Source organism: Candoia aspera, chromosome 5, assembly GCF_035149785.1.
Source record: "Candoia aspera isolate rCanAsp1 chromosome 5, rCanAsp1.hap2, whole genome shotgun sequence".
In the NCBI taxonomy this organism is placed as follows: domain Eukaryota; kingdom Metazoa; phylum Chordata; class Lepidosauria; order Squamata; family Boidae; genus Candoia; species Candoia aspera.
Window position 1 is genome coordinate 40,780,683 of NC_086157.1, and position 27,961 is coordinate 40,808,643.

The 27,961-nt window shown below is 37.3% G+C and overlaps 1 protein-coding gene across 3 annotated transcripts in view; it reads left to right on the forward strand.

The window, feature by feature from the left end:
• The window catches only part of LOC134498777 (CD99 antigen-like), a 40,074-nt gene extending 12,438 nt beyond the window's left edge, over positions 1-27,636 (forward strand). Inside the window, exons 2-11 of one of the 3 annotated variants that reach the window (XM_063305047.1) lie at positions 8,825-8,866; positions 12,035-12,073; positions 12,732-12,764; positions 14,731-14,802; positions 17,570-17,626; positions 18,605-18,628; positions 20,803-20,838; positions 21,001-21,111; positions 21,331-21,384; positions 23,838-27,636. In XM_063305047.1, coding sequence (XP_063161117.1) covers positions 8,825-8,866; positions 12,035-12,073; positions 12,732-12,764; positions 14,731-14,802; positions 17,570-17,626; positions 18,605-18,628; positions 20,803-20,838; positions 21,001-21,111; positions 21,331-21,384; positions 23,838-23,866 — 497 coding nt within the window. In that variant the 3' untranslated portion in view covers positions 23,867-27,636. The remainder of the gene's footprint in view (positions 1-8,824; positions 8,867-12,034; positions 12,074-12,731; positions 12,765-14,730; positions 14,803-17,569; positions 17,627-18,604; positions 18,629-20,802; positions 20,839-21,000; positions 21,112-21,330; positions 21,385-23,837) is intronic. The other 2 variants (XM_063305048.1, XM_063305049.1) reach the window with 2 other exon arrangements.
• The last annotated feature ends 325 nt before the right edge of the window (positions 27,637-27,961 follow it).

Consider the following 27,961-nt stretch of genomic DNA (forward strand, 5'->3'; position numbering starts at 1 on the left):
TTAATTTGAAGTTAGCACTTTTTAGGAAAGTGCTGCGCAGTGGAGAAAAGCAGCTCAGTGGACTTCTGGTGGGGAAATGGCCAACTGAACAGCTGTGCTTGCAGGGACTGCAGACAGAACTGACAAGGTGGTAGTTTTTTGGGCTCAGGCAGGCTTTTTCCTGAAGCCCAGAAGCGTCTTCATGAATAAAGAAAACACTTGGAATCATCTCATCTGCCCTCCAGAAAAGCGACTTGCAGCCAGAGTATCACAAACAGTGTTTGCGCTAATCCGGTAAGAGCCGCTGGGAAGCCGGGACATCACCTTTTCCAAGCCGCGCTGTAGCCTTAAAGAGGCACCAAGTTGAGCCACCCCATTTCTAAATCATACAATTTATATATATATTTAAGTTTATGTACCCTAAGAGAGGCTTTTTACACTAAGGAGAAGCTTATTGTGATTTTTGGGATTATATTTTTAAAAGATCTTTTTAAGTTTTGGCTTGTTTCCCATTCAAATAGTAAGGAGGATTGAGAATAAATGATTGCCTCCCTGTTATTATTTTTGTATTGAATTTGAAGAATTTAGTATTTGCTTACACATTGAATCTGCTGGTTTGAATCTTCAGCTTTCTGTATCTACTTTTCCTGGGAGCTTCCTGTTGGCGTACTTTCACTATGTCAACATCTTTCAGAAATTTTCCATTAACTCATTAACTCCTACTTTCACCAGTCAAGTATCTAGGGGGCGCCATAATCTACTGCCTGAAACATGGAAGACTTTCTCAGAGATTTGTTGTGAGCTTAAACAGTCTTTTAAACAGATCTTTTCTGATACCTGTCAAGCCATTTTGCAAGATATTTGGGACATTGTAGAAAACATCGGCTTTAAAATGTGTCATCTGGCTGGGCATGTCGTGGAAGAAGTTGAGGAGCCCAACAATAGAAATGTGTCTACTGATAGTGAGATCGAGGCTTTTGCAGATGATGACCAGATTGTGGAACTGAAGGAACTTAATGGACAGATTGAATTGCAAATCATAAATGGAATTGTTTTTCTGATGGAAAGTTATGGGAAAGAATGTTTTTTTCTCCTATGGGAGGTTTTTTGCTGAGAAGTCAGAGTTTTTAAGGGGGTCATTTGGGCTTTTTGATCTCTCTGTGAAAAATGACTTGTGTTTATTGTGGAGATAGATGAAAGCTTTGGTCCATTTTGAAGTGGGGTAAGGATTTGAGAATGTTTATCTGGATTGCTTTTAAGGCTCGTTTGACCTCATACTCTTTTTTAACGTTTTGGATTAAGGTTAATAAGGTATAAACAATAAATGCTGGTTTTAGGTTTAATAGAATTAAGTTTGTTATAACTGCAGTATTATTAATTGTAAGAGCAGACAATTTATATGTTTTTTTAGTCTGATTTTTATTATAGTGGACAGAAATGTATAGAATAGTGGTAGGAAGAAAATAAACGTTTTTTCAGGGGGAGTTGATTAAGAGAGGTGTGTGTGTGTGTGTAAATAAGGGGAAGGAGCAATTGCATTTATTGATTTTTATAATGTGCTAATTATTTCTGATTTATAGAAATAATGTGATCTTGGTCTGATATAGAGTAAGGGAGTGACTATGAAAATTGCTGTATATTCTTGTTAAAAGTTGGAAGTCACTTCTTTATGTAATTTTTTAAAAAAAATTCTTGTGTTTCTCCACCTTTTTAGTTTTTTTCTTTTTGTATTTTTTTTCTTTTTTTTGTAGTTGTTATCTTTGCCTAAACTTAATAAAATTACTAAAAAAGAGAGAAAAGCAGCTCAGGAAGAGATAGTTTGTTTAGGCAATCTCTCCACTATGCAAGGAGGGGGGAAGGAAAAAAAAACGGGTCAGGCACAGGATAAGAGAACTTTATCTGAATGAGATGGCAGCAACCAGCAGTCTTTGCAGCATGTCTCTCTGTCTTTGTCACAGTCACTGTTCACTTAGAGACCATTTTGCGTAATAACATGATTGCTGGAACAGAACTTGGTTGCTAACCAAGGAGAGGGTGTACAGGTAGTCCTCACTTAACAACCATTTGTTCAGTGACTGTTTGAAATTACAATGACACTGAAAAAATGGACTTATGACCTGAGCCCAAAATTCTGATTGTTGCAGTGCCTCTGCAGTCACATGATCAAAATTCAGGAGCTTGGCAGCCTGCCCGCACTTAGGCTGCAAGGGTGCTTCAACTCCCCCCACCCACCTATCTCCCCCCATCCTTGCCCTTTTGGCCACCCTTCTCCCTGACTTGTGGGGCAGCAAGCACACCCAGAAATGCATGGCTCTGGGGCTGGAAGAAGCTCCTGAGCCGCAGCACAGCACAAAAGCTCAGCCGCATGAAACCACCCCAGCCCACATTCGTAAACCAGCTGCCTCCTCACCTAGTTCCCTGCACTGACCTTTCACTTTTTCGCCCAGCCGCCATGGGCGAAGTAGAGGTGCCTTGCTGCCTTTGCTGACTCCTTTTTGGACCTGGCTTCTCCGGCGAATGTTTCCTCCACGTGGCTCCCTTCGAAACGCTGTCTTCAGAAGCTTGCACTCTCTTCTCAGAGCTTTCAGAAAGAGAGGGCAGCTCTCTGAAGTCTGTGCAGAAAGCTGTGCTCTCTTCTCAGAGCTTAATATGCTCTATTGCATACGTGAAAGGATAGCACCTTCGGGGACAATATTTTCGTATCACTGTTTCTTCATCTCTTGAGTAATCCAATGGCTTTGTTCCCTTCCTCCAAATCTGTGTCTCAGGATGGAATGCAGGATTAACAAACAGATCATCCCCCATAGTGCATGGGCTTTGTTGGACTTAAGAAAGTTAAATTTCAATGTATAGAGAGGCCATTCACTTGGAGAAATTGGAGTTACAATAACAAAATACCCATTAGTGCTTAAACTGAAACTTCTTACAAGGGTTCTAAGAATAAACCCCATATGGATTAAGCTCATGTCTATTTTATGATAATTAGACTGAAAAGTGTTGTCCTGCCATAAACAAACAAACAAAGCTTCCAGTGGTAGAATCATTATTTACAGAGAGTGATTCCAGTTCTGTGGTCATTTTAATTGTTCTTTCCTGCAACGTTTATAGTGTACCAATATATTTTTGAGGTGAAGTGATCAGGAATGTACACTGTCTAAAAGATATATATTACCATTTTTTTGCCATTTCTCCTAGCTTAGATCCTATTATTAACCTTTTATTTACTTTTTTCCCCCAAGCACTGTATACTATGTTAAATTTTTATTATTAAATTTGGGGCCACCTTTCTGCTAAGATAAGCACTCGAGGTGGCTTGTTGAATGAACAACAGAACAGTTGTCAGCCTTCTAAGGTAGGTGGGGTTTGCAAACAGAAGCTGCTGGGTGCTGCGGAATGTACCTGAATGCAGTTAGGGCATTGTAACAGAAGTTATACTAGCCAGAAGTTGTACAGAGCACTACATAAATCAGACTCTGCTGCAGATTTAGTGACTGCACTTTCAAACAGCAAACCTCCTCTTTCTGGAGGAATGTAGTCCCATCCAAAACAGGTTTTGCTTCAAACTCGAAGCCAATTTTCTCCTTAACAACCGCACTTATTGTCTCTAGATTTAATTTCAGTTTGTCTTCTCTTGTCCCACATGGTACTGTGATTAGGTGAAGTTCAGGGATACTGCATAAGAGACATGGTAAAACCCTGTGAAACACCATAAATCATCAACTTAGATATAATTCAATATCTCAAAGAAACTTGGCTACTTCACTCTTCCTGTTCTCAGAAATTTTATGAGCAAATTAAAAAGTGTCAGTCTCCATAGAAATTCACAGTAAAACCTGTCCATTGTCCGTTCTGTCCTTTATTTTTTGCTTCCAGTAGCACTTCACATCTTGAAAATATTGGCCTCCCAGCTTGGGAGTCTTAGCCATATTTGTTTTTATCATTTATACTAAACAAAGATTTGATAAATGGATTTCAGAAATGACTTGGAGTTATTTTTCAGGATAAAAAGTTTATGTCTGTGCATAAATTTCTTTTTTTTCTTTCTTTGCTTGACCCAATTGTTAGATGCACTCTGACAACGCTGCAGTAAAGAGTTGAGTTATCTTAACTTCACTGTATGTTGCTGCAGAGCTAATTATAAAGTGCTGCTTGGCAGCATATAAAAACATCCTGCCAGGATTTTTTTTGCCTCATTGGGACAAATGATGCCTGTATATTTCTGTTTGGTATGAAATGACTAACAATGTTACAAGTTATTGTTATTTTTATGAGTCATACTTGTAGCTCGACCAGTGTTTCTCAAACTTGGCAACTTGAAGATGTGTGGACTTCAACTCCCAGATGCTGGCTGGGGAATTCTAGGAGTTGAAGTCCACACTTCTTTAAGCTACCAAGGTTGAGAAATGCTGAGCTAGTCTGTCCATTTTAAAACCTCTGAAAAGTTTAAAATTTTGCTAAACTGTTTCAAGAAATGATTGGCAAAGGTGTTTGTTTTTGATATAGGAGCACTGTATCTTTTTTATTTGTATTCTGCTACATTGCACATAACTGCTAAGTTTTGAAGAGGCACTGCGGATGACCACTAAGTTTTGAAGAGATATTTAGACAAACAAATTAAATAAAAACAAAAATTGCTGTTTTTCATCTTCTTTCAAAAGTAAATTGGAACATTGTAATCATTTTATTAATAACATTATTTTGGTTCCTTTTACACTACATTAAATAGCAAGGCTGGATGCGAAAAGTACAGGGGGTTACTTTGTTTAATATACCTAGGAAGAAGGGTGACAGAATTCTGTCTGAAAGAGGTGTCTTTGAAAAAGACAAAAAAAATGGGGGGGGGGAGGGGTGGAAGTACAGTATGACAGGCAGATCCTTATATATCCGTTATTGAAGACATTTCCAGGCAGGGAGAGTGATTTTTATCTAATGCTCCTTCTTTCGGACAAGGAGCCGAAAATATCCTCCTAGGTTGCCCAGTTTTGTGCTACCATCTGCACAATACACTGCACCATCACTTAGATTTAGAATTTATTAACATAGTATTTTATTTCAATTTATTTTAGTATTTTCATTCTTAATTAATTTTGGATTATAGTATACTAATTGCTTTTGTTCTCTATATATGTATTAATGTAAGATTGTTGCTATTGTATCATTTTATTGTGTCTGGCCTTAGGGCTGTAATAAACGTGATGATGTATGATAGGCAGCTTGTGGCAGACCAGATTTTTGCAGTTCAGCAGGTTACTGAGAAAATAGATGAATGTGAGAAAGTTTACTATATATTTGTTGATTTAGAGAAGGGATATAATAAAGGAAATAAGCTTGCATGAAATTGAACTTGTAGTTGGTTGCTTAATGTAATAAGAACAGTATAAAAGTAATGAAAGTAAAGCCTGGATGAAATTAAGTTGAATGTTTAATGAATGGTTCAACAGAGAGTAAAACAAGGGTGTGTTGTTTAATGCATGTATGAATATTTGTATCAGGAATGCTTTTAGTGTTGTTAGAGGTAGGGTGGTTGGGTACATGAATGTATATGCACACAGAAGATGCTACATAGTTGGGTGAGAACCTGCATGATTTGCAGCAAATATTATACAACAAGAAGAATGGATGTGAAAATGAATGTAATTGTTTTTGACAGGGAAAATGGAATGAATTATTGGAAGTTTTAAATTATGAAAAACTGGAGCAGATTAATTTGGGTATCTTGATAGAAATGTTTATTAATAATTGCAAGAGAGATGGAAGAATTTAAGATGTGTGAATGCTTGTTAAAAAGGCAGGGAGTGGTATATGGTGTATTGAATATAGTATTCAATATGTGTGTTTACCAAATAAAATGGGAAATTAACATGCTGCAAAGCACAATTGTAAAATATTATCTGTATTTTGAACAATAACTCTGTAGCTTCTGTAGATCCCAGAGGTTTTCTTAGAAAATAAAATGATAAGTGGCTGTTGCCAGTGTTTTGCTTGGGAATATGCCCACTTGCTAAGAAAAAAGGCAAAGGTAAGGTTGGATCTTAAAGAGAATCCTGAAGCATTAGAGTGGATGGTGCCTTTCTCGCCCTTGAGAACTTTATTACTTAAAGACCTACATTTTCAGCCAACTTTTGTTTTGAGAGTAGAGAGAAGGATATACCATATATTAGGTGTACTTGAAATGGAAAATAATGTCTTGTTTTGATTCTGAAACAAACATTACATTCTGGAAGTTCTGCTGAGCTGTTCTGAATGATTCACCAGAACCAAAAACCTGTATCAGAGTTTTGTATGATGCAAAAACCTGCAGGGAGCTCAAAGTAATTTTATGGGCTGAGTAGGACAAGGGATGTTACCTGCTGCTGTTCTTCAGAGACAGGGAGATATGGTGCCTGCCTGTGCCCCAAACTTCTTGCAATTGTCTTATTTTTTTCCCCCTGCCTCTCCTCAGTTGTTGTTGTTGTTACAACCTTCAGGGAAATCCATCAGCCTTAATTTTTCCTACTCTTGCCTCCCAAACACAACTGCCTGCTTCATTTCATATCCTATCTAAAACATTCATGCTTCATTTGGGGGACAAGTCATCCAAAAACAGGTGTTCTGGGCACAGAAGAATTCATGCATGACCATTTTGCCCATCCTTACTGGTAAGATTATAAGGTGCTACCTTCAAAGTAGAATTAAGAATGGAAAAGTTCTTTATTGTAGCGAGCTCCTGCATTATGATGCATTCTCTCTCAGGTGACTGATTTTTCTGTGGCATGAGCCTGATTTCCACAACCAGATAGTAAGGGCATAAAAAAGGCTCGGTTAGACTAGTTGGAGAAGGCATCTAGTTTAAAATTTTGTTGTCATTGATTCCTGATTGGTTTATAAATGAGAGTTGTAGAAGTATCTTGACTGAACACTCTTGATTATGTGTAACATAGTTTATGTTGGAAACATATGTACGTCTACTTTTTGGCTTGATTGGTGGGTGAAGTTCAGTTGCTGATTGATTGCTGAGCATCTGACAAGATTAAATACCCAAATATATAGTTTCATTTTGGCTTTATGTGTGGTGTACCCACTGGCAGAATGATTTCCCCACTGATATTTATTATTATAGAGTTGAAGGTCAATAATCATTTCATAAGAAGATGTGTGAACGGGTTGCTAATTTCTGTTGCTAAAGATAATTATATTCATGGGTGGTTTGGTTGCTTCTGTTCAAAATTCTCTTCAACCCAGCAGCTGTGGAACAGGAGTTCCCAACACTACCAGTGAGCATGGTTGGAATTCTGAGAGCTGGTTATGGCACTCTCACATAGTGGTGGCAAGGGTTAGTTTGACCATTAACAAAATAGCAATTTACTGATAAATGAACAAAGCTATGGCTGTAGTCACCCAGCAGTTTATTTTCTAAGACTGACTCTGGTGTCCGTGCAGCACCTAGCAGCACTGTTGAAATACAACTTACGTGAGAGGTTGGTGATTTGCTTTGCAGAATGCTAGTGTCCGATCATTGTTTTTAATTAAAAGAATCTAAAACAATAAAGCAAAGGCAGGCAGTTTGGCAGGTGTCAGTGAACCTCTGTGGCACCCCCAGCCATAGTATAAGCAATCTAATGATATCTTGTAGTTCTGTGAGTGCATTGGCCTATGGTGGTAATAAGGGTTATTTTCACAGACAGTAGCTCTTTGGGAATGATTTGGAGCAGAGCAGGGCTGCAGTTGTCAGATTCTATTAAGGGCATACCAGTGATCCCTCATTATATTCCCATTTATGAGGGAACCAGTGGGAGATTCCTTTGAAGGAAAAACTTAGGAATAAAATAGCTGGTGTATGTGACAGTGTTTCCTGTTATAATATTTTTCACAGAATTAGCGATCAGCTTTGTTAATAAATGCACCTAATGTCTAGCATGTACAAATGTATGCTGATACATCTGGGTACGTGCTTCGTACTTGGGCCATAATTTTAGCCTTGTTGTGGTTTGCTGCAGATGCTGCTGGTACTGAATATTAACATCTCCCAGTTAACTGTTCTAGATGAGTTAATTGATGTTAGCTGGTGGTTGTTATGTGAGCCAATTAATTGCATTAATTTGATAAACTAACATTCCAAGCACATTCCAGGAACATTGGATGAACACAGTCAGGAGTACTATTTTGAAACATGTTCAAGACTTACAAGAAAGATGGGAACATTGAACCAAGGGAAGAAATTCTTTACTAATGATCTTTTAGCCATAACTAGACCACTTGGAAGTTATCACTGGTCCAGCATGTGATGGCACAGACAGTTACTGGCAGGCCATGACGGGTCCACTTAATGCCTTTGCTTCGTGAACTGTACTGGTTCCCACTAGGCTTCCAGGTGCAATTCAAGGTGTTGGTTATCACTGGTTATCAGCCTTTTATAGCATGGGACCAGGTTATTTAAGGGACTGACTACATTCTGTTGTTTTTGCCTGTCCTACACAGTCTGACAGAGTCAGCATGCACACAGTCCCATCAGTTAAACAATGTACCTGATGGGACCCAGGAAGTGGGCCTTTTCTGTCATACTGCAACATCTTTCCACTCCAGATTCATATGGCCTCTACCCTGGCCCTGTTTAAACAAACCCTTAAAACCTAGCTCTTTTCCCAGGCCCTGAGCTAGAATGAGTGGTAGACTCATTGGGGGATGTTCAGTTGTTGTTTGAACTCTTTGTAGCATGCATGCATGCATGCATGCATGCATGCATATATATATATATATATATATATATATAATTATTATTATTATAGCTATTATATAGATATAATAAATAAGTGTTGGGTAGAACACGCAAGTCAATAATGATTTTGTTTTTGTTTTTATGGAATAGGACAACCTGATTTATTTGACTTAAGTGATGCACTTGGAGATGGTAAGTAAGTACAATCCTACAACACCTGCAAATGACTTTCTAGACATATTTTAGTAATGCTAATACAGACATCCTTGACTTACAACCATTTGTTCAGTGACTGTTCGAAGTTACAGCAATGCAGAACAAAGGGACTTACAACCGGTCTCCAAAGTTATGGCCGTTGCAGTGCCCCTGCAGTCACGTATCAAAATTTGGGCTCTTGGCAGCCTGTCCGCATTTACAATCTCAGAAGTGCTTCAGCTCCCCCCTACCACATATCTTCCCCTATCTATGCCCTTTTGGCCCCCTGCACTCCGAGGCCCCTGCCTTTCTAGTTGACCTTCGCCATCTTCTTGCTCCCACTGCTGACCAAGCATGCCTGGCCTGGCCCTTCGCAAGGCAGCTGCTGGCCACACAAGTCTTTCTTCCCCAGGTCATGCACTGCGGTTTCCTCATGAGACCTGGGGAAGATGGCATCACGTGGCCATCAGCTGTCTTGCGAAGGGCCAGGCCGGGCACAGGCCTTGTCAGCAGCTGGAGCAAGAAGACAATGAAGGTCAGTTGGGGCGAGGACGAGTGTGGCTGGGACTGGGCTGGGGTGGTGGGGCTTCCTAGGCACAGTGGCTTTGCACCATGCTCTTGGGGCTGCTTTGTGGCAGCTTTGTGCCATGCTGCTGGGCTGGGGCAGGGCTTCATGTGGTGCAAGGGGGCTGCAAAAAGCCCCAGAGCCACCATTTGCCAAAAAGCCCCTTTGCACCAGGCAAAGCCCAGCCCCAGCTGGGCCCAGCAGAGTGGTGCAAAGGGACTTATGGACATGCCTCAGGCTGGACATGCCTCATCAGCAGTGGGAGCAAGATGTTGGCAAAGATCAGCTGGGGAGGTGGAGTGCAGGGTAACAGGAGCCTCAGAGTGAAGAGTGGCAAGGCGACTGTGGCTGAGACTGGGCTGGAATGGGGCGGTTGAAGCTTCCAGGGGTAGCTGTGGCTTTGTGCTGCAGCTCAGGGGCTTCTTGCAGCCTCAGAGCTGCAGTGCACCAAGAAGCCCCTGAGCTGCAGTGTGGCAAGCAGCCTGAGTCACGCAGTTCTGGAGCTGCTTACTGTCCCACAAGGCAGGGTATAGGGCAACCAAAAGGGCAGAGATGGCGGGGGAGAAAGGCAGGTGGGAGGAGTTGGAGGCGGTCCTTCACCTTACTGAGGCTTGGAGCTGGGAGTGACCAAACCTAGAATGGCTTGGAGTTGGGTGGGGCCTCAGCTAACGACTGGTGGAATTCACTTAACAACAGCAGTGGGGAGTGTCGAGATTGCTGTCGCTAAGCAATGCGGTCACGTGACGTTGCACTTTACAATCGTATCACATGGAAATTCTGGGCCCAATTGTGGTTATAAGTCAAGGACTACCTGTATTACATTATAATGTGATATTAGTTAAGTTAAATTACAACCTGACTCTGAGTTGTATAATGCTGCATTATTTCTGCTTGCTCAGTCTAGGTGCCTAAGATCTTCCTGGTTTTAACAGTGCATTTTATTCTGCTAGTAAACTTTAATTTGCTGGCAGGACATCAGGAATGAATGAAGCTCTTCTAAACTAGATAGCATGCTAATTTTTGTAGGGTTTTTTAATAGATGTTTGTTATCACATCTAGTTTTTTTAGAAATTCAGTGACTGTATAATCATCACCATTAACAAGTGAAAACAACAGATCATGGCTTCTGGAATTCTCTCCAATTCCTTTACCAGTAGTGTCTATAGGAGTCATCTGCATTTTTTTTCTGTGTAATGTAATAAAGTGTCCGTGCATGCCTTTTTTTCTCCAGAGATTAATCAGGTTGTGGGCATATCTCTGTGTGTTTATGTGTCCAGGAGTCCAATCATAATGGATTTCTGTGTGTGTGTGTGTGTGTGTGTACCTGTTTTTCTTCTCCTTACATATTGCATCTATGACTATATGTATATGTTCTAGGAAACATGGGATGGGCAGCATACATCCCACTCTGGGTCATGTTGCCAGGCAGGAGAGAAAGGAGAGGCTTAGATGGGAAGTGTTAAGAACATTTCAAGCAGCTACCCTAATACTTCCTACCCTAGGGATGCACTGGGGATTTTTTTTTCTTGATTTTTTGCTCCATAGCCCTCAGCTGGATCTGACCCATTTTTGTGCTTGATCTCCCCCCCCCCCCCGGTTTCTCTGCTCACTAAATTTTCACTAAATATTCTCTTTTTGTCCATTCTGCTGATGGACAGACAGTCCCAAAACCCTTTATGTAATTTCTTTCCACCGTTCCATTAGGCTGAATAGAATAACAAATTAGAGAAAGTTCACCATGGTGAACATGGCTTCCAAAGTTCTTTTCAACCTGTTCAGCAGCAGTAGCCATAGCAGAGATCTATATTTTATTATGTATGGCACGCAAAATTATATGTCTTTGTCTCTGTGTTTGTGTTTTTATTTTCCCCTTGTCCTATGAGTGCACTGGGAATCACAGGGCAACTTAATAAATTTCAGTACAAATTTCCGGGAGAGATAAGGGAAGGTTGGCTTAGAATGGAAAAATCAGCAGCAGTGTGAGCGGTCACCTTTCAGGTAGGCTTTGGGGAATTTTTTTCAGGAGTGTTTTTTTTTCCCCACAACCTCAATCTGGATGCAGCCCACTGTCAAACCTGATCTTTCTTTTGCTGGCATCCTCTACCATACCAAATTCGGTCCTCTTCTGTTCATATTTTTAGAGAGTTATCCTGCTGATAGACAAAACAGAATCCCAAGCCCCTTCACATATTTTTTCCCAACATTCTGTTGGGATTGGAAAGAATGTTTGGAAATCTAATCTCTGTCTACTTGTAGATTGAATTATTACAAAATCAGTTTAGCATCAGTCTGGTGCAGGGATGGGCAATTTTATGGCTGTGGGACATATGTTTTTGGAACATTAGTGCTTACAGTGATAGAATATTAATGGGTGGGGATAGCTAGGATTTTCTTGCTTTCTATTCATTTGCTGGATGACAGAACTTTTTAAAAATCGCTTTAAGCCTATTTTACTGCTTTCCCACTTCAGAATTACATGAAATCATGCCACCAATTTTCAGTTCTGATGGGCTACAAACATGGATTTAGGGACTGAATGTTTCTCCTGCTGTACTGGAACTGATGGTTCCAACTAATTATATTCTACTTTTATATTTTAGTTTCTACTAAGAATCCTAACTCAGTTACCAAAAAGCCAAGTAAGTATATATTTTTACAGTAAGCATTTTATTTTACAGTAAGTTTTATTTAGTGAATGTGACTACATTTGAACAATAAATGGCTTGTATGTGCTTCAGAAATATATCCCTTTAGTTTTGAGGAATAGCAGAAGACTTAGTAGAAATCAAACTGAATATTTATGGTTTGTTGTTTGCTAGTCAGTGTATGATATTCTCATATTTTGATATTGGTCCTATTTATCACATGAAGTTTTTTTAAACTATGGATTTAGAATAGGGCACTATTTTAAAAAATCAAATATTTTCATGTACTTTTAAAATAAGTTGACTTACTGATGCACTTAACTGACATATGTCTTTAGGGTTAGGGTATGTCTTTAATCATTTGTAATTTTTTTTCCTATTGATATAAGAAAACTCTTAAAATAACCTTTAAGAAATATCACTGGAGTTCTAGGCAATGTTTTAGGATTCATCAAAGTAATGAATATATTTCTCTATCATTTTGTCCCATTTATTTCTTGGTACAAGTAGATTAGTTCTTTTTTCACTGCCTAGCTTTTTTATATACTGTGTATGTACATTTCCTCTCATGCATGAGTGCTAATCTTTCATTTGCAAAATAATTTCGTGATTCTACATGAGACATTGATGTCTAATTGTTTTTTCTTTCCAGATGATGACTTGAACTTAGAAGATGCCTTAAATGGTAAGTTTTTACAAACATCACCCATTGGAATTTACCTTACCGTCTTAGGTACTAGTTTTGTACAGTATAAATACAACTGAGAACAGCATTTTTTGTATGGATTTTTTAATGGTTTTTTTTACTTGTAAGCTACTCAGAGTCACTGGCACATATAAAGTTGATCAATCAATACATAATTGGATTTAAGAACTGCCTGAGAATGGCCCTTGCTAGCTTCTATACATTTGAGGGAAAGGTCTTCCAAGGTAGCCCACCATTATTTCTTGCTTGTGACATTTCCCTTGGAAAGCTTTCTCCTGCCATTCTGCCTGCCACACCCACCCCAACCAGGATAGGACAGAGTGGTACATATGAACTTGTCTTCAACTGATACTTGTCATACTGTTATAAGAGCTTGGCCCCTTCCCCCTTTGGCCATTTAAAAAAAAACACCAGGACAACTTAAGATCCAGTATATTGATAACCAGTCAGAAGAGCCTTAGGCCTTTGGAGGCATGTTACCAGATTACAACCCACCAAGACGCAAACTGGCATCAGAAATGAATGTTTAATATAGTATTCAGAATTCATTAAGAATACACAACACCAAAGAAAACACAGATGAATATTAGACTTATAGAAAAACAATTGGGATTTAAAGGGCAAGTGTACACAAAGGAGCAATGGATATAACCATACAGAATGGAAAATAAGCCTCAAAGAAAAATTCCTTTGAAAGAAACTCGCTCTATTTGTTTTGGAAAGCCTTTATTTTCATTTGGTGTTTAATTTTAAGATTAATTTTAGTGTATGTTGTAAAGTTTGGGATTCTGTTTTTATTAGTTACATTGAATACTTTTTCAAATTAAAAAGAGGAACTTATTGAATGGATAGACAAGAGAGTGGGCAGAATTCCCCCTTGAACTTTAGGTTTGTGGGGGATAAGTTGTTTTTACTAGAATCTCAAGATTTATCAGTGGGAGTCAGGTTGAAAAGATTCAGAATTACGTTTCTAGTGCAGTCGTTTCATTGTTCCCTTTGCTAAATACTTGGGAATCAGAAGGATGATGGTAAAAAATACTGAAGCCTGTGAAGAAGGTAAACATACTTTGCTTTCATGGCAGAATCATTAATGACATGAACCTCACTAAGCAAACCAATGGCAGTTTTTAATTGAATGTAAATTTGTATACATTCTATCTATAAAAATATAAAAAGGTACTGGTCCACCAGAAAGCAATTTAGATTTTAAATGACAAAACTAATGCTTTATATGTGACCTGCAAGTAGTCTAAACTTGATATAATATGTCTTTAATATCTAGATCTCTTAGCTTTTTTTGTTTTTGCATTTGGTATGAGTTAACAGTTTTGAGCCTTCTTTAAAGATTGTTCCACTTGTAATACATTGCAGTAATCCAGCCTGATGTAATCAGAACATATGTCACTGAGCCAAAGGGATAGCAAATATGTCCTCATATACTTCTATCCAAATCAGTACCAGCTCAGAAGACTCCATTTCATCAAGAGTCCTTTTCAGATTATTTTTCTTTATTCCTCCCATATGTGGCCTTACACATTTTGCTGCCTCCTTCAGATTCCATGGTAGAATTGAGAAGTGGAACTGCATGTAATTTACACACTGATCATATCATAGCTGAGACGTGTATGAAGATCTTTATAGATGACAACCAGCACCATGAATATTAGTTTGGAAGCCCACTAAAGACTAGAACAAAGGTGTTACATGAGGGAACAATCACATACCCATAGCAACCCATATCTAAAAGTGTTTTAAATACAAAATAGTATGGAAGCATATGAACAGAAGGCTTGACAGAGTTCATGTATGACTTGTGCATATAAATACTGTACTTTTCTTTTTGCCATTATAGCTAAACTTGTCAAGTATTTATTTTGCTATATAGCATTAGGTTGCTTTTGATTTTCTAAGTTTGAAGGTTGTACTTATCTTTCTTCATCACTAGGTGGCGATGATTCCAAAAAACCAGCACCACCACCCCCTCAGCCCAAACCTGGGAGTCATGGCAATAGTGGGGGTAAGCTTTTTCAAGAAGCACACCTTTAGCTCCATGTCAGTCAAAACTTTTAATATAGTTTTCTTAAATACTCCATATTGTTAGGGCTAGGGCAGGAGACATACAAGAAAATTGATACATACTGAAGATGGATTGCACTTTATGTGACTTCTAAATGTGTTGGGACTGCAACTCCCAGAATTCCTTTGGCCAGGTTGACTAGCAATTCTGAGGCCAGCTTATTTGGAGTGGGTTGTATTAGAGAACATCTTGTTACATGAAGAAATGAGTAGAGTTCATTGTGAAAAAACTGCATGACATTATTTTGCTTTGGCTTAAAACTTTTCTCTGCCTGGAGACCTACAAAACAACAGTGCTGATGAGCAGTTAGGAAAATGTATAAACCAACTATCTTGAGAGCACCAGGTAGGAGAGAAGGCTGGCTTATTTTGCTGTACCTCTTTTTTTCTACTTAAAGAATGTTTGAAAGATTGCATAAAATATGAGGAGAACTGGAACTCTAGTTTTATTCAGATTTTTGCCCAGTTCATGTAAAGTTTAGACATTATTTTAAAACAGGGCAGGCCAAGTGAATTGCTTTTAAGGTAAATTTAGAAACACCAAAGAGGCTGAAAAAGACAGCAACATATAGTACAAACTTGGAATACTATCTGATTTCAGAGATAATGGATCTCTTGAAATATTTTTGACATATGAATAAACTGTCTGTCTGTAATCCAGAAATAATCTAATAAGAGATTAGAGAAGTAAAATATCTGCTTCAGGGTTCTTAAATCTTACTGTGCTTGACCTTTTTAAAAACTTTTCACCAATTTGCCAGTTTGGTCTAGTGGTTAAGGCAGCAGGCTAGAAACCAGGAGGCTGTGAGTTCTAGTCCCACCTTAGGCATGAAAGCCGGCTGGGTGACCTTGGGCCAGTCACTCCCTCAGCCCAACTCACCTCACAGGGTGGTTGTTGTGGGGAAAGTAGGAGGAGGAAAGAGTATTAGGTAAGTTTGCCGCCTTGAGTTATTTATAAAAATAATAAAGGTGGGATAAAAATTCTAAAAAATAAAAAATAAACAAATGCTGCTGATGTTTAATTGAAGTTGTGGGAGTAGCATGAGTCACTCTGGCTATAGTCTTCCATTCATCCCTGTCAATACTGGTGGAATGTTACATACTGATAATATTTTAATTTTAACTTGAATTTGGTGTGATTTGTGTATGTGGTTAAAATAAAGCAGTGTTGCTTTTTCCCTGGATATTCTAATAAAAATGTAGACCAATTTAGAAACCTCTAAAAGCACTAAATGTAAACTGATTTTACTCTCACTTGTGCATAACAGTGCTGCACCAATCCTGTAAAAGAGTTGCATTAGAACACCAGGAGCGCACATAAAGGAACTCTTTCAGAATCATTAAAGCAACTGTGTCTTTCTCCAGGGTTGCATAGCTGCTTTGGAGACTTCTCCCAACTGTGCATGCACTTTGTTTTGTTTTTTCCCCCAGCAAAGTGGCAGTGCATGCACTTGCATGCAGAGACAGCCAAAAACAGCTTTTGAAACATCCATGAAAACTGGAAAAAAAAAGTATTGTCTTTAACATTTTGAAAAGGTCTATTCTAAGGCCTTCTCAGACCCTGAGTTCAGGAATGGACCTGAGAATTCACAATAGGTCAAGACTGAAGCCAGGATTGTTTTCCACAAGGAGTCAAACTTACTAAGTCACGCTAATCTAGTATGAATCCAAAATTACAGAAGGACAAGAGCAAAATTTCCCACCATTATAACCTCAGCCTTAGACCTTTATCTACTCTTAAGATATATAGTATACAACATTCTCTCTGTCCCTCGCAGAAGAACTTCTGTTCTTGCCAGTCTTCCCCTCCAGGACCGAATTTGTCCCTGCGTGGAGTATCATTGAATCATCTTGATATGTTCTGCTGTATATAGTGCTCTGAATTAATATCACTGCTCTTTGTAAATCACTTCAGTTGTGCAATCTAAGAGAATACGTCTTAATATTAGCTGATAAATCCTTAGAAATCTCAAAAAAAGTAATAAAATACTGTTCAGTTATGATTGCTGTGAAGAAATTATGGATATAATTATGTTTTAAAAGATTATTCCATATCAGAGGACAATTAATCATGTTTTTCTTTTTTAATATTCTAGTTTATTATATGTTTGATGTTTTATGCCTGTGTTCATAAATAAAAGTGGATAAGTTTTGATTTTGAAAAGAGATGCTTAATATGCGTTCCCACGTGTTCTGAAATACCATTTTAAAGGATTTGCACAGCACACATGCAAAATACTGTTTTGTTTTCTTGACACCTGTTTATTCATCATTATGAATAGATTTTCAAAAACATTTGCAGCTTATCCTAAAATCTATCTAAGCAGCAAAGCATATGAGTTTGAAATATAGTTTATTTTAGTTATTTTCTATCCTGCCTTCATTGTTTTTCTAAATAACTCAAGGAGGCGAACATACCTAATATTCCTTCCTCCTCCTATTTTCCCCACAACAACAACCCTGTGAGGTGAGTTGGGCTGAGAGGGACTGGCCCAAGGTCACCCAGCTGGCTTTCATGCCTAAGACAGGACTAGAACTCTCAGTTTCCTGGTTTTTAGCCCAGCACCTTAACCACTAGGCCAAACTGTAATGACAGAAGCTGGAAATTATGTAGAGCTCCACTACACAAATTGTAGAATATATATTTTAAATTATAAACATGTTTTAAATGTGCTTTTACTCCTTTTGTTGTTTTGTTGTCCTTAAAGGAATTAGTGATTCAGATTTATATGATGGTGAGTTGCCACCTGAGAAGCCACAATCAGGTATGTTTCAAATATTCACTGTATTTAAAAATACTAGTAAAGTTTTATGTAAGTTTTTGGCTTTGTTGTTTAAATATTAAATGGGAAAATATGAAAATATTGTAAAGTCTGTTCATAAAAAATATGTTACCCAGGAATACAGTTTTAATTTCAGATTTGATTAGTATTGGTTCCATTCATTATATTACTAATTTTATTAAACAATGCATTTTTTTCAATTAAATATTTTCTTAAGAATGTATTAATGACAAGTTTTCCTTGTTACTTAATAATGTATTATTTAACTTACATAATAGTTAATAGTTTCAGGTGCATAAGTTAGAAATGAAACTAAAGCCTGTTGTATATACTGTATAACTATATTTGCGAGTTTCACTTTGGTTCCATCTTAGATAAGATAGATATTTTATTTTAGGTAATGTTTGTTAAGAAGGCTGAAAAATCAAGTGTCCTTAAACCAGACTAAAAGTTGTCTTTATATTCATATTGTTCTTTCAAAAGATACATCTTTTCTAGAAATATGGTCATAGCAATCAATACAGTGCAGTCTTACACACATTTGTTTAGAAGTTCCATTGAACTCAATACGGTTTGCTCCCAGATAAACAAATACAAGATTGCAGGCTGATTGTTCCTGCAAAAGAACATCCACAGCAGTCCCTATACTAATATGCATGTGGTACGTTGCTTGGATGTGATAATATGCCGAATTACTTGCTATGATATTTCTTTATAACTTTGATGCTTCTTCCCCCACTTTTAATAGCATGATTTTTTTTTAATTTGGAGTTGCTTTTGTAAGATATAATGCAATCACAGCAATGTTTTTACATTATTGCTATTTTGTAGTCCTAGCTCCTGATTTCATGCATGTGTTTGCATGTACAACTAATAGAAACTTATCACTTGGTTCTCAGTTATATGTCTGAGCAAAATTTGTTGCTTCTAATACTATTATACACATTTTTTTTAATCTAGGCCGTGCTTCTAACCCTTCCTCAGGTATGTGGGCTGTTACTAGCACATGTATGTTTTACACACGTTAGCATAGCAAACTCTTCTTCAGAACTGGTGCATCAGATTCTTCTTACTGCATTAATTTTGTTATGGTATTGATTTGTTTTTGATGTCGACACTTCATGTGTTAACCATTTATAAAATCTTCACAGGTTTGTGAACTTTTTCATTTAAAAATGAAAAAAGTAAATTAAAACTTGCTTACAGAAAGCCATCAAGATTTTTTTTAAACAATGTAAGAGCAGTCTTTAATATTTTATAAGGCAGCTACAAAACAGGATTATTTTAATTCAGATAAGTTGCAACTTACTCATTTTTATAACAGATATTAATAGTGTTAGATAAAAAGAATCATGTTTAACAAGACATCAGTTGTCATGCAGGCACAATAATAAGACACATAGACTTTCATTGTTTTTCACAAACATTTTCTGTCCTGGATAAAAGAATTTTTTTTAAAAAAAGACAGGGCTATAGCACAGAATGTATGGCATGTATGGCTATTACAGCTTATTAAACTTAGATTGTGTCAACCCTGCTAGTATGTTTTCATCATAAACAAACACAGTTGGTGCAAAATACAGATGAAATAACAATATAACTACAAACTGGAATTAGACACAGTTTCAGTACTTCTTCCTATATAATTGAAACAATTATAAAGCAAACTTAAGACTTAATTTAGTGCCTTATTTTTCCATGTTAATTTGAAGTGGCTATCCATCAGAGGTGCTTCAATTGAGAATTAAATATATTAACTTTAATTCCACAACTGGAAATATTATTTCTGCTCCTTTAGTAGCAGAATAGTAGTATTTCTGCTCTTTAGTAGCATGCCATTTGCCTCTGAAACTGAAATTCAAGCTAAGCTATCAAGGACATTTTAATCTGAATTCCTGCCCTAAGAAGGAGAGTTAAGTTCATTGACTTAAGTGGTCCCTTCCTAGTCTACAATTTGTGTTGGAGAATCATGTAAGAAGCTTAAATGTAGCTCATAACCAAAAATATAAGCATCTTGTGCTCTACATGGGCTACCCTTGAAGAATATCCGGAAGCTACAGCTGGTTCAAAATGCAGCCACGTGAGCAATTTTAGGGTACCCAAGGATGGCACATGTAACACCTTTGCTGCATGAGCTGCATTGGGTGCTAGTCTGCTTCTGGGTCCAATTCAAGGTGTTGGTTATCACCTTTAAAGCCCTACATGGCATGGGTCCAGGTTACCCGAGGGACCACCTCACCCCCATTACATTGACCAGTCCCACCCAGCCAGGCAGAGAGGGCATGTTATGGACCCTGTCCATGAGAGATTGTCGATTGGCAGGGTCCAGGAAGAGGGCCTTCTCTACTGTGGCCCCCGCCCTGTGAAATATGCTGCCCTCAGTGGTGAGGCAGGCCCCCACTCTCCCAACCTTCTGAAAAGGATTGAAGACCTGGCTTTGCCAACTCGCTTGGTGCAGGAGGGGGATAATCAGTCATGGGGGTGGTTAGCCCCTTGAAGAGGCCCCAGGAATTATATGAATTTAAATTAAGATCTTTTGATTCACCATCTTGGATTTTATAATTTATATTTATATTTTTATGAAGAGTTTTATTTTTATTGTATTTTAATCTATAGTTATTTTATACTGCTTGTATAAAGAATATAGTATTTTTTGCTGAAGCGTTCCTCATTATTGCAATTACTCAAACATTTATTTATTCATATTTCATATTTTGTTACCGCCCATCTCACTAAGAGCGACTCTGGGTGATTTAATTGTAAATCACCCAGAGTCGCTCTTAGTGAGATGGGCAGTAATGAAATATGAAATATAAATAAATAAATAAACTTTTGAGTAATTGCAATAATGAGGAACGCTTCAGCAAAAAATACTATATTCTTTATACAAGCAGTATACAATAAGGGGTAAGGCTTGGTTTTAAGCAGTGATGCACATTTTGAGCTGAACCATTTAGAATATGAAATACCCCATTTTGAGTTTCAAATGGTTTGAACTGAATGTTTGGAAGATCCCCTAGTTTCAGATGTGCATCTAGGTTATTTCATAAAAGAACCCTGGTGTCTACTTTACTTTGTATCAAAAGGTAGGCCCCTTTTCTGCCTTGTAAGACATGTCTTTATGTAAACAGCAATCTTTAATGAAACTATTCTTTTAGGTGGGCATGATTCTGACTCCTCTGGAAATACAGAAGGTAAGAGGAGTATCCCTTGCTACACCACCTGTAACTGTCCCCAAGTTTTTCCTTTTGTATTCCCTGCTACACCATCTGTAACTTTTCCCAAGTTTTGTATGATCCTTGGAAGATAAAGTTAGATTATACCAGTTTTCTAATTGGGGGAAAATCTTTTCACAGGTTCTCAAGGCATGCTAGCTGGCATTATTAGTTCAGTTGTAGTGGCAATAGCTGGAGCTGTTTCAAGTTTTATAGCATACCAGAAGAAAAAGCTTTGCTTCAAAGCAAGTGGTAAGTCAACCAATTTGACCTGAAACAAGTTGGGATGGTAGGACTTGCTGAAATAATTGTTTTAACCATGTTGCACTGAGACTGAGTGTTGCCCAGTGTAATTGGAAGCTTACAGTTTGAAATAAGCTTCAGATAATAACAGAGTAGAATGTTACTCTGTTCAAGCATCAGCTGAAGATACATAAGTGCAAGGTATTTTAACTATGTTTGTTTCTATAGATCAAGAGAATGTTAATGTGGAAAGCCAGCAAGGAGCACATGCAGAGCCACCTGGTAAGGTCATAAACAGCTTTTAAAAATTACACATACACCTTTCTTCACCTGCTAAAGTGGCTTACATTTGTGATTTTGTGCAGTTTCCCACCTAGGTAGTTTTCGCGAGCCACATCTACAGTACTCCATTTCAGAGAAGAAAGTTTTCTTCAGTCTAGTGTAGTATCTTCAGTTTAGTTTATTTGCTAATTTTTGTATTGTAGATTAGATACATTAGCTCAGTTTAGAGAACTGACTGGACCAAGATCATTGCAATTGGCCCTTTGAAATTGGTGGGATTTACATGGAACCATTTTACGCTTGTTTAAATCCAGTGGTATATTCTAAACGTTGCTAAGACTAGATTAAACCAGGCTGAATTACTACATAGAATAGAATAGGAATAGGAATAGAAATAGAATACTTTATTGGCCAAGTATGATTAGACATACAAGGAATTTGACTTCAGTGGAAGAGCTCTCAATATATTTACATAACATAAAAAATAAACAATAGTAAAGTAATAATGTTATTTACTAAAACTATACAATTAAGAAAGAAAAAAAATTGAAGGAAATAATACTACAGCTATTAACTAACACACACCCATATTTAAAAGGAGAATTAAGGGACCGTATACTGCATCTGTTGTCTAACATATGTCCACATTTAACAGAGCGTTAACTGGTCACATCTTAGCAGTCATATCTTACCATACATTGTCAATCATTATATCAGTCTTCTATAGAAGGAAGGCAGATTGCAATAATTCTTTCTGCAGACTTAACTATCCGTTGAAGTCTATATTTGTCCTGCTTGGTTGCGGAACCAAACCAGACAGTTATAAAGAACAGATAACAGATTCAATAATTCCTCTGTAAAACTGTACCAAAAGCTCCTGAGATAGATTAAACTTCCTAAGTTGACGCAGGAAGAACATCCTTTGTTGTGCCTTTTTGATGATAGTTCTGATGTTAAGCATCCATTTCAGGTCTTGAGAAATTACGGAGCCCAAAAACTTAAATGACTCTACTACTAATACTGGGCTATCGAATACGGTAAGAAGAGCAGAGTTAGAAGGATTCTTTCTAAAATCCACAACCATCTCTACAGTTTTGAGCGTATTCAGTTTCAAGTTGTTATATACAAGACAAAGCTATCAGAATTAGGGTTCATTTTGTTCCTTCTACAGAAGACAGCAGGAATCTGTTCTTCATTTAGCTCATGTCTTTATCACTTTCCAAAGTTTCAAACGATATTCTGTAGTCCTACAGAGGCCAGATTTGTATATATGCATATTTGTCCTTTATAATTTTATCTATACCTAGAACTTTCCTCTGTTGTACAACATTAAATACTTTAAAAACTTTTCTTAATGTTGTTTTCATTTCAGTGTTTAATCAGGATCCTGAAATCTAAGAATCCTGATAATCTAAGTCAGAATCTGGAAATCTTAAGTCATCTCAGGAATTTCTTGATGAAGGAAATTCCAAAAATAAAAGGAATAATTGCCACAAGAAAGTAATGAAATTGGGATGATAATGAATTCCAAGTGGGTACATTTGATCTTAAGAAAAGGGAGGCAATGTATTGCCTGCAAAGTTCCCCTTTGTTTCTTGACTTTTTGACTTTTTTAAAATTTAAAATAAGGAAAGCATTAGCTGCTATGATGTTCTTCATTTACAATTATGCCTCAAATTCACACAGAGGCTTTAAAAGGAAGTGAATGAGTGACTTTGGCAATATGTTCACCTGGTTAGAAAAAAAAAGACAAAAGTGAAGAGAGTAGAAAATCCTTAGAAAAGTAGTTTGGTATTTCTTTAAATACTTAAATACTTTCTTAGGACAGTCTGCTTAAATCTGTTTAGAACCAAATGTGTTCAGTGATGCTTACTTCCCAGTGCGTTCAGGATTACAGCCTTAACTGGAAAAATTGATACTTGTAATTATTCATCTAATTATATGTTGGCTATGGGTGAAATGAGTCAGAAACCTGACAGTAGCTTTCTCTTAGTGGGTCAGGAATGATGACTGAGCCACTATAGAATTTGCTAGATTAATAGGCCAGTTACAATGTCTTAAACTCACCTACATCAAAGGATAGATATGCAAATAAAAAAGAGGAAGAACCCTACATATATCATCCTGACTTCTTTAAGTGGGACAAAATGTAATAATTGAAATACTGTTTTGAGGTACAAGTACTGAAACATGATTTTGCCTCTTAGAATTCCCCAACTGTGATTTTTAAACATTTCAACCCCAGATTAATAATTTGTATCTTTGTTACCTTTTTTGGAAAGAAAAGAGGGAGGGGGATTTCAGCCTACAGAGTTTTTAAGTATTATATTTAGGCATGAGCTATAACAGCATACAGCAGTGGCCTACATATTTTTCGTATTCTGTCTGTTCAAGTAATACAGCAGCAGAGAATATGACTTTTCATCAGTTTCTTTCTTTTTTCCCCATTTTAGTTCAGCAAACTCTTTTGCAGAAACAATAGTAGAATTTGACATGAAGAGAAGACCAGAAACTGGATTCATAGCCTGCGTATTTCCCCGAAGCAGTGAAACAATGGAATTGCAAAGTAGAGCTTAAAATAGGCCTGTTGAAACATCTTTAGAAAGGGAGTGTGATGTCTTAACCAATGAAAAATGTTTTCATATACCATTTACCTTCTGAAGTTCAAAATTGTACAGAGGGTGATCATTGTTTTTAAAATGTATTTTTATTGCATACATTGATTGGATTAAAGTTTTTTTTTTCTTTTTTTGTGGCAAGAACCTTGAAAAGGGAGATGAATGTACTTGTAAAACAACTTTGGGCAGGCTGTTCACTGAGTAAAGCCCCGTTTATAGTAAGACACCCCAGAGAAGTGCAGTTTGTCTTTGCATGCTGATGCACATTACACCATACTGATAAAGCCAGCTACTTAGGTGTTGGGGGCAAAGCACGTTTGCTCTGACCAGATCAGTGGCTCTTAATGCAATATAGTTGCTTGCTCCATAGTTGAAGTTACATTTTCCAGATAGGCTAAGAATCAATAGGACAAGTCCCCGTGTCCCTGTAGCTCCAATTGCTAAAAATTAACATCTTTCCTTCTGCATAGTAGTTCTTGGTCAAATTTAAAAAATTGGGTATAAATGTCTTATCTGCCTAGCAAACACTTTTTGAAATTTTACCATTGTGTATAGTACATAGGAATTGAAGGCATTAAAAGCGTAATTAAGTTGCCTTAATATTTCTGAGTTGGAAATAATCTTAAAATAATCCTTATTTTGAATAAGTTGCATCTGAAGGTTTATTATTTGCATGTGGCAAGGCTATATTTCTGAGCTGCATGATCCTGGGAAAAATGTGATTTTAAAGAAAGTGCACCACGCTCCTACATATTCCACAACACTTCTATGGAGTGTAATCCAAAACCCTGCATAGCCATAGGACGAAGCTATAACTTTTACATCAAGCTTGCTTAGGGTTACTGTGGAAAAGGTCTGCTATGCTTCCTGGTTCCTAGCCACAACCAGCATGGCTAATAAAAATCTGCCATTGGTTAGTCCTTAATGAAACATGAGAACCTAGCCAGGGTATATAGTGGCTTGCTTAAGTTCTTTCACCAATTACTACCAAAGATGATATGCATCCTGGATTTCGATGATATGTTACATCCTAAAATCATAATCTTGTGCATCTGGGACCAGCACTTTTTTAACACCCCACCAGGTGTGCAGCAGGGACCAGCATTTTTTTTTACAGCCCCCCTTCCCCCACTGCCAGTGCCGCAAGGAGCCTGATAGTTAGTAATACATCCCCTTTGTATTACTTTTTTAGTTAAGATTTAGGAGCTTAACACACCTATTTACTGCTTTTGGGGTGGTGGTGGAACTCAAGGGTCTAAATTAGTGTTTTTCAAACTTGGCAACTCTAAGATGTGTGGACTTGAACTCCCAGAATTTCCTTAGGGTTAGCATGTAGGGTTAGCATGCTGACAGGTGGATTCTGGGAGTTGAAGTCCATATTAGTTACCAAGTTTGAAAAACATTGGTTGACATAAACCCTTCCAATGCTGTGATTTTTTTTTTTAAGAGTGAGAAAATTGCACTATAGTTACCCTATAGCTACCACAAAAATTTTGGTGGTATTATTTTGAGGGATCTACTTTAGGGGAATCATACACAGCTGGAAGCTGTTCACCCATTTTAAAGTAACTTGTCAGGGTTGTTTACTACCCCTTCCAATAGGAGGAGTAGAGGTGAGGGCAGGAGCAGGTGCATTCCATGCTGAACTATAAGCCTAGATAAGCATGTGAACTGGCCCATAATTGCCTCTTTCTTTGCCCTTATGCCATAATAATGGAGTTGCCACTTAAAACTGTACTTCAAACTGCATGTGCCTCTGATTAGAGTTTACCTTACTGTTCACAAGTGGCCTACTAGCTCTGTGCTTTGCATTTCATAAAGACTTATTTGCTTGTGACTACTTAACAATATTTTTCAAAAAATAAATGATAAACTTCAGTTGCGGATGCCTTAAATAGAATACCTTGAAGTGCCATTATCAGGAATAAGTGAATTGACTAGAAATGTGAGCGGAGAACTTCATATTGTTTCATGAAAGGAGTAAGGGTCTTGGAAATGGTCACTGAGACCATGTAAAGTGAATTAAAGATTTTTAACTTCTTGTCCTACAAGTTATTTTCAATACTGTAACCTAAATTTGAAATAAGCTGAAAATAAAAATGAAACTATGTCGAGAAATGTTAGATTCTTCATGTTATTTCTGGATAACTCATATAATTTCAAGTTAAGATCATGCCAATGTAAATTAAAGAAATGTTTGCATAATGTGATATCTGTATACATAACCTTCTAGACATGAATAATTGGGTCAATTTCCAATTTAAATTAGATGCAAGTTAGCTATATAAGTGATGCATGGATTTTAAGTTGCCCTTTGTACCTCAATAAACAAAATACCAGCTTCCTGTCATTATAGATTGAACCTGGCATACATTCGGCACCATACGTATCAATAAATTCAGTAAGAATCTGCATTTTGAACGAAAAGCATGCAAGAGTTGATGACTGCAATTAGCTTTTACCAAGTGGCAATATTTCTATATGATCCTTATTTTGTAAACCAGGACCAGTGCTAAAAATGATTGCTGCTGATAGAGATATTTCCATATGATTACTGAACAGAAGAACTTTAGTTCAAAACATAGATGCATTGGACTACATGTGGCAAACTGTAAGCATGGTTTATTGAATGTGTGGCTTCATCTGTTTGTTCCTCACCCACCAGCAGTGTACCTACAGCTGTCCATGGGTGGTTTTCAGCTTATCATTTGTTTCCATTGTCGTCCTCACAACTAATGAGAGAGCACTCCCATGTTTGGCATAAACGAAACCATGAGAAAACTGTTTGGCTAGTTGCAATTGAAAGCTCCCTGCGGAGTTTAAATCCTCAAACCCAGACATCTGTTTACTACTGAAGAAGAGAAGAGCCAGCAGATGCAATCACAGGTACTTTAGCCATGGCTTATCATGTTATCCCAATGCGTCTGTATTTTGTTATAGAAATAATGAGAACATGTTTGGAATATGCGCTTAGTAGTGTGATCCTGTACATTTAGAAAAAATGAAATAAAGTTTCACATAAGTCAGTACAGGTAGTCCTTGCTTAGTGACTGCCTCATTTAGTGACCTTTTGAAGTTATGACAATGCTAAAAAAACAACTTAGCAACCACTCCTCGCATTTATGACCTTCAAAGCATCTCTGCTTTTATTTTCGCTTGCTCGTTTATCCCATTTATACCAGGATGTCCCCAAAGAGAAAGAGAAAGAACAAGAAGCAAAGGAAAACTAAAGTAAAATCATAAATACAGTTGTGGTCATGTGATTTTTCACTTAGTGACCGCTTTGCGTAACAACCAAGTTGCTGGTCCCAATTGCAGTCACTAAATGATTACTTGTACAGCTTATTCCATGTGAATGTGCATAAGATTGATGGCACTTTTGCATGTATTTGGATGTAAATGCCACTGAATTAGATGGCATTGTCTTTTGGAAAGAGTGCATATGATTAGGCCATTAATCTCTAACGGAAACCATTGTTATAGGTTGACAGTATGATCCATGTGTGCTATGTGAAATAAATCAATAGTTCAGTGTGTTTAATGTTTAAATAGATTTATGGCTCTTTAGATTATGAGAATCTCTATTTGGTAATTCAAACTTGTCATTTCTTTTTAATAAACAAATCTAAAATTATTATTTGCCTGATTCTTTTAAGAGAATGACCTTGTGGGATTGATATTTTTTTTAGAAGAGGATTTGGGATCTAAATCAAGTAGAATCAGTGGTTTATGAAATATGAACATCTGTGTTTTGAGCAGATGGTATCTGGACTCATTTGATCTCAGCTAGGAAGAGGCAATGACACCTAATGTAATATCCAGCACAAACTTATTCTAAGGTATACACATGCAAGGTAATTCAGATAGATTTCAAGTCAAATCTATTTGTATAGATTAAGCTAATTTGACACATTATGTGTCTTCTAGGAATGCCATACTGAACAACAACTGTTTAGTGA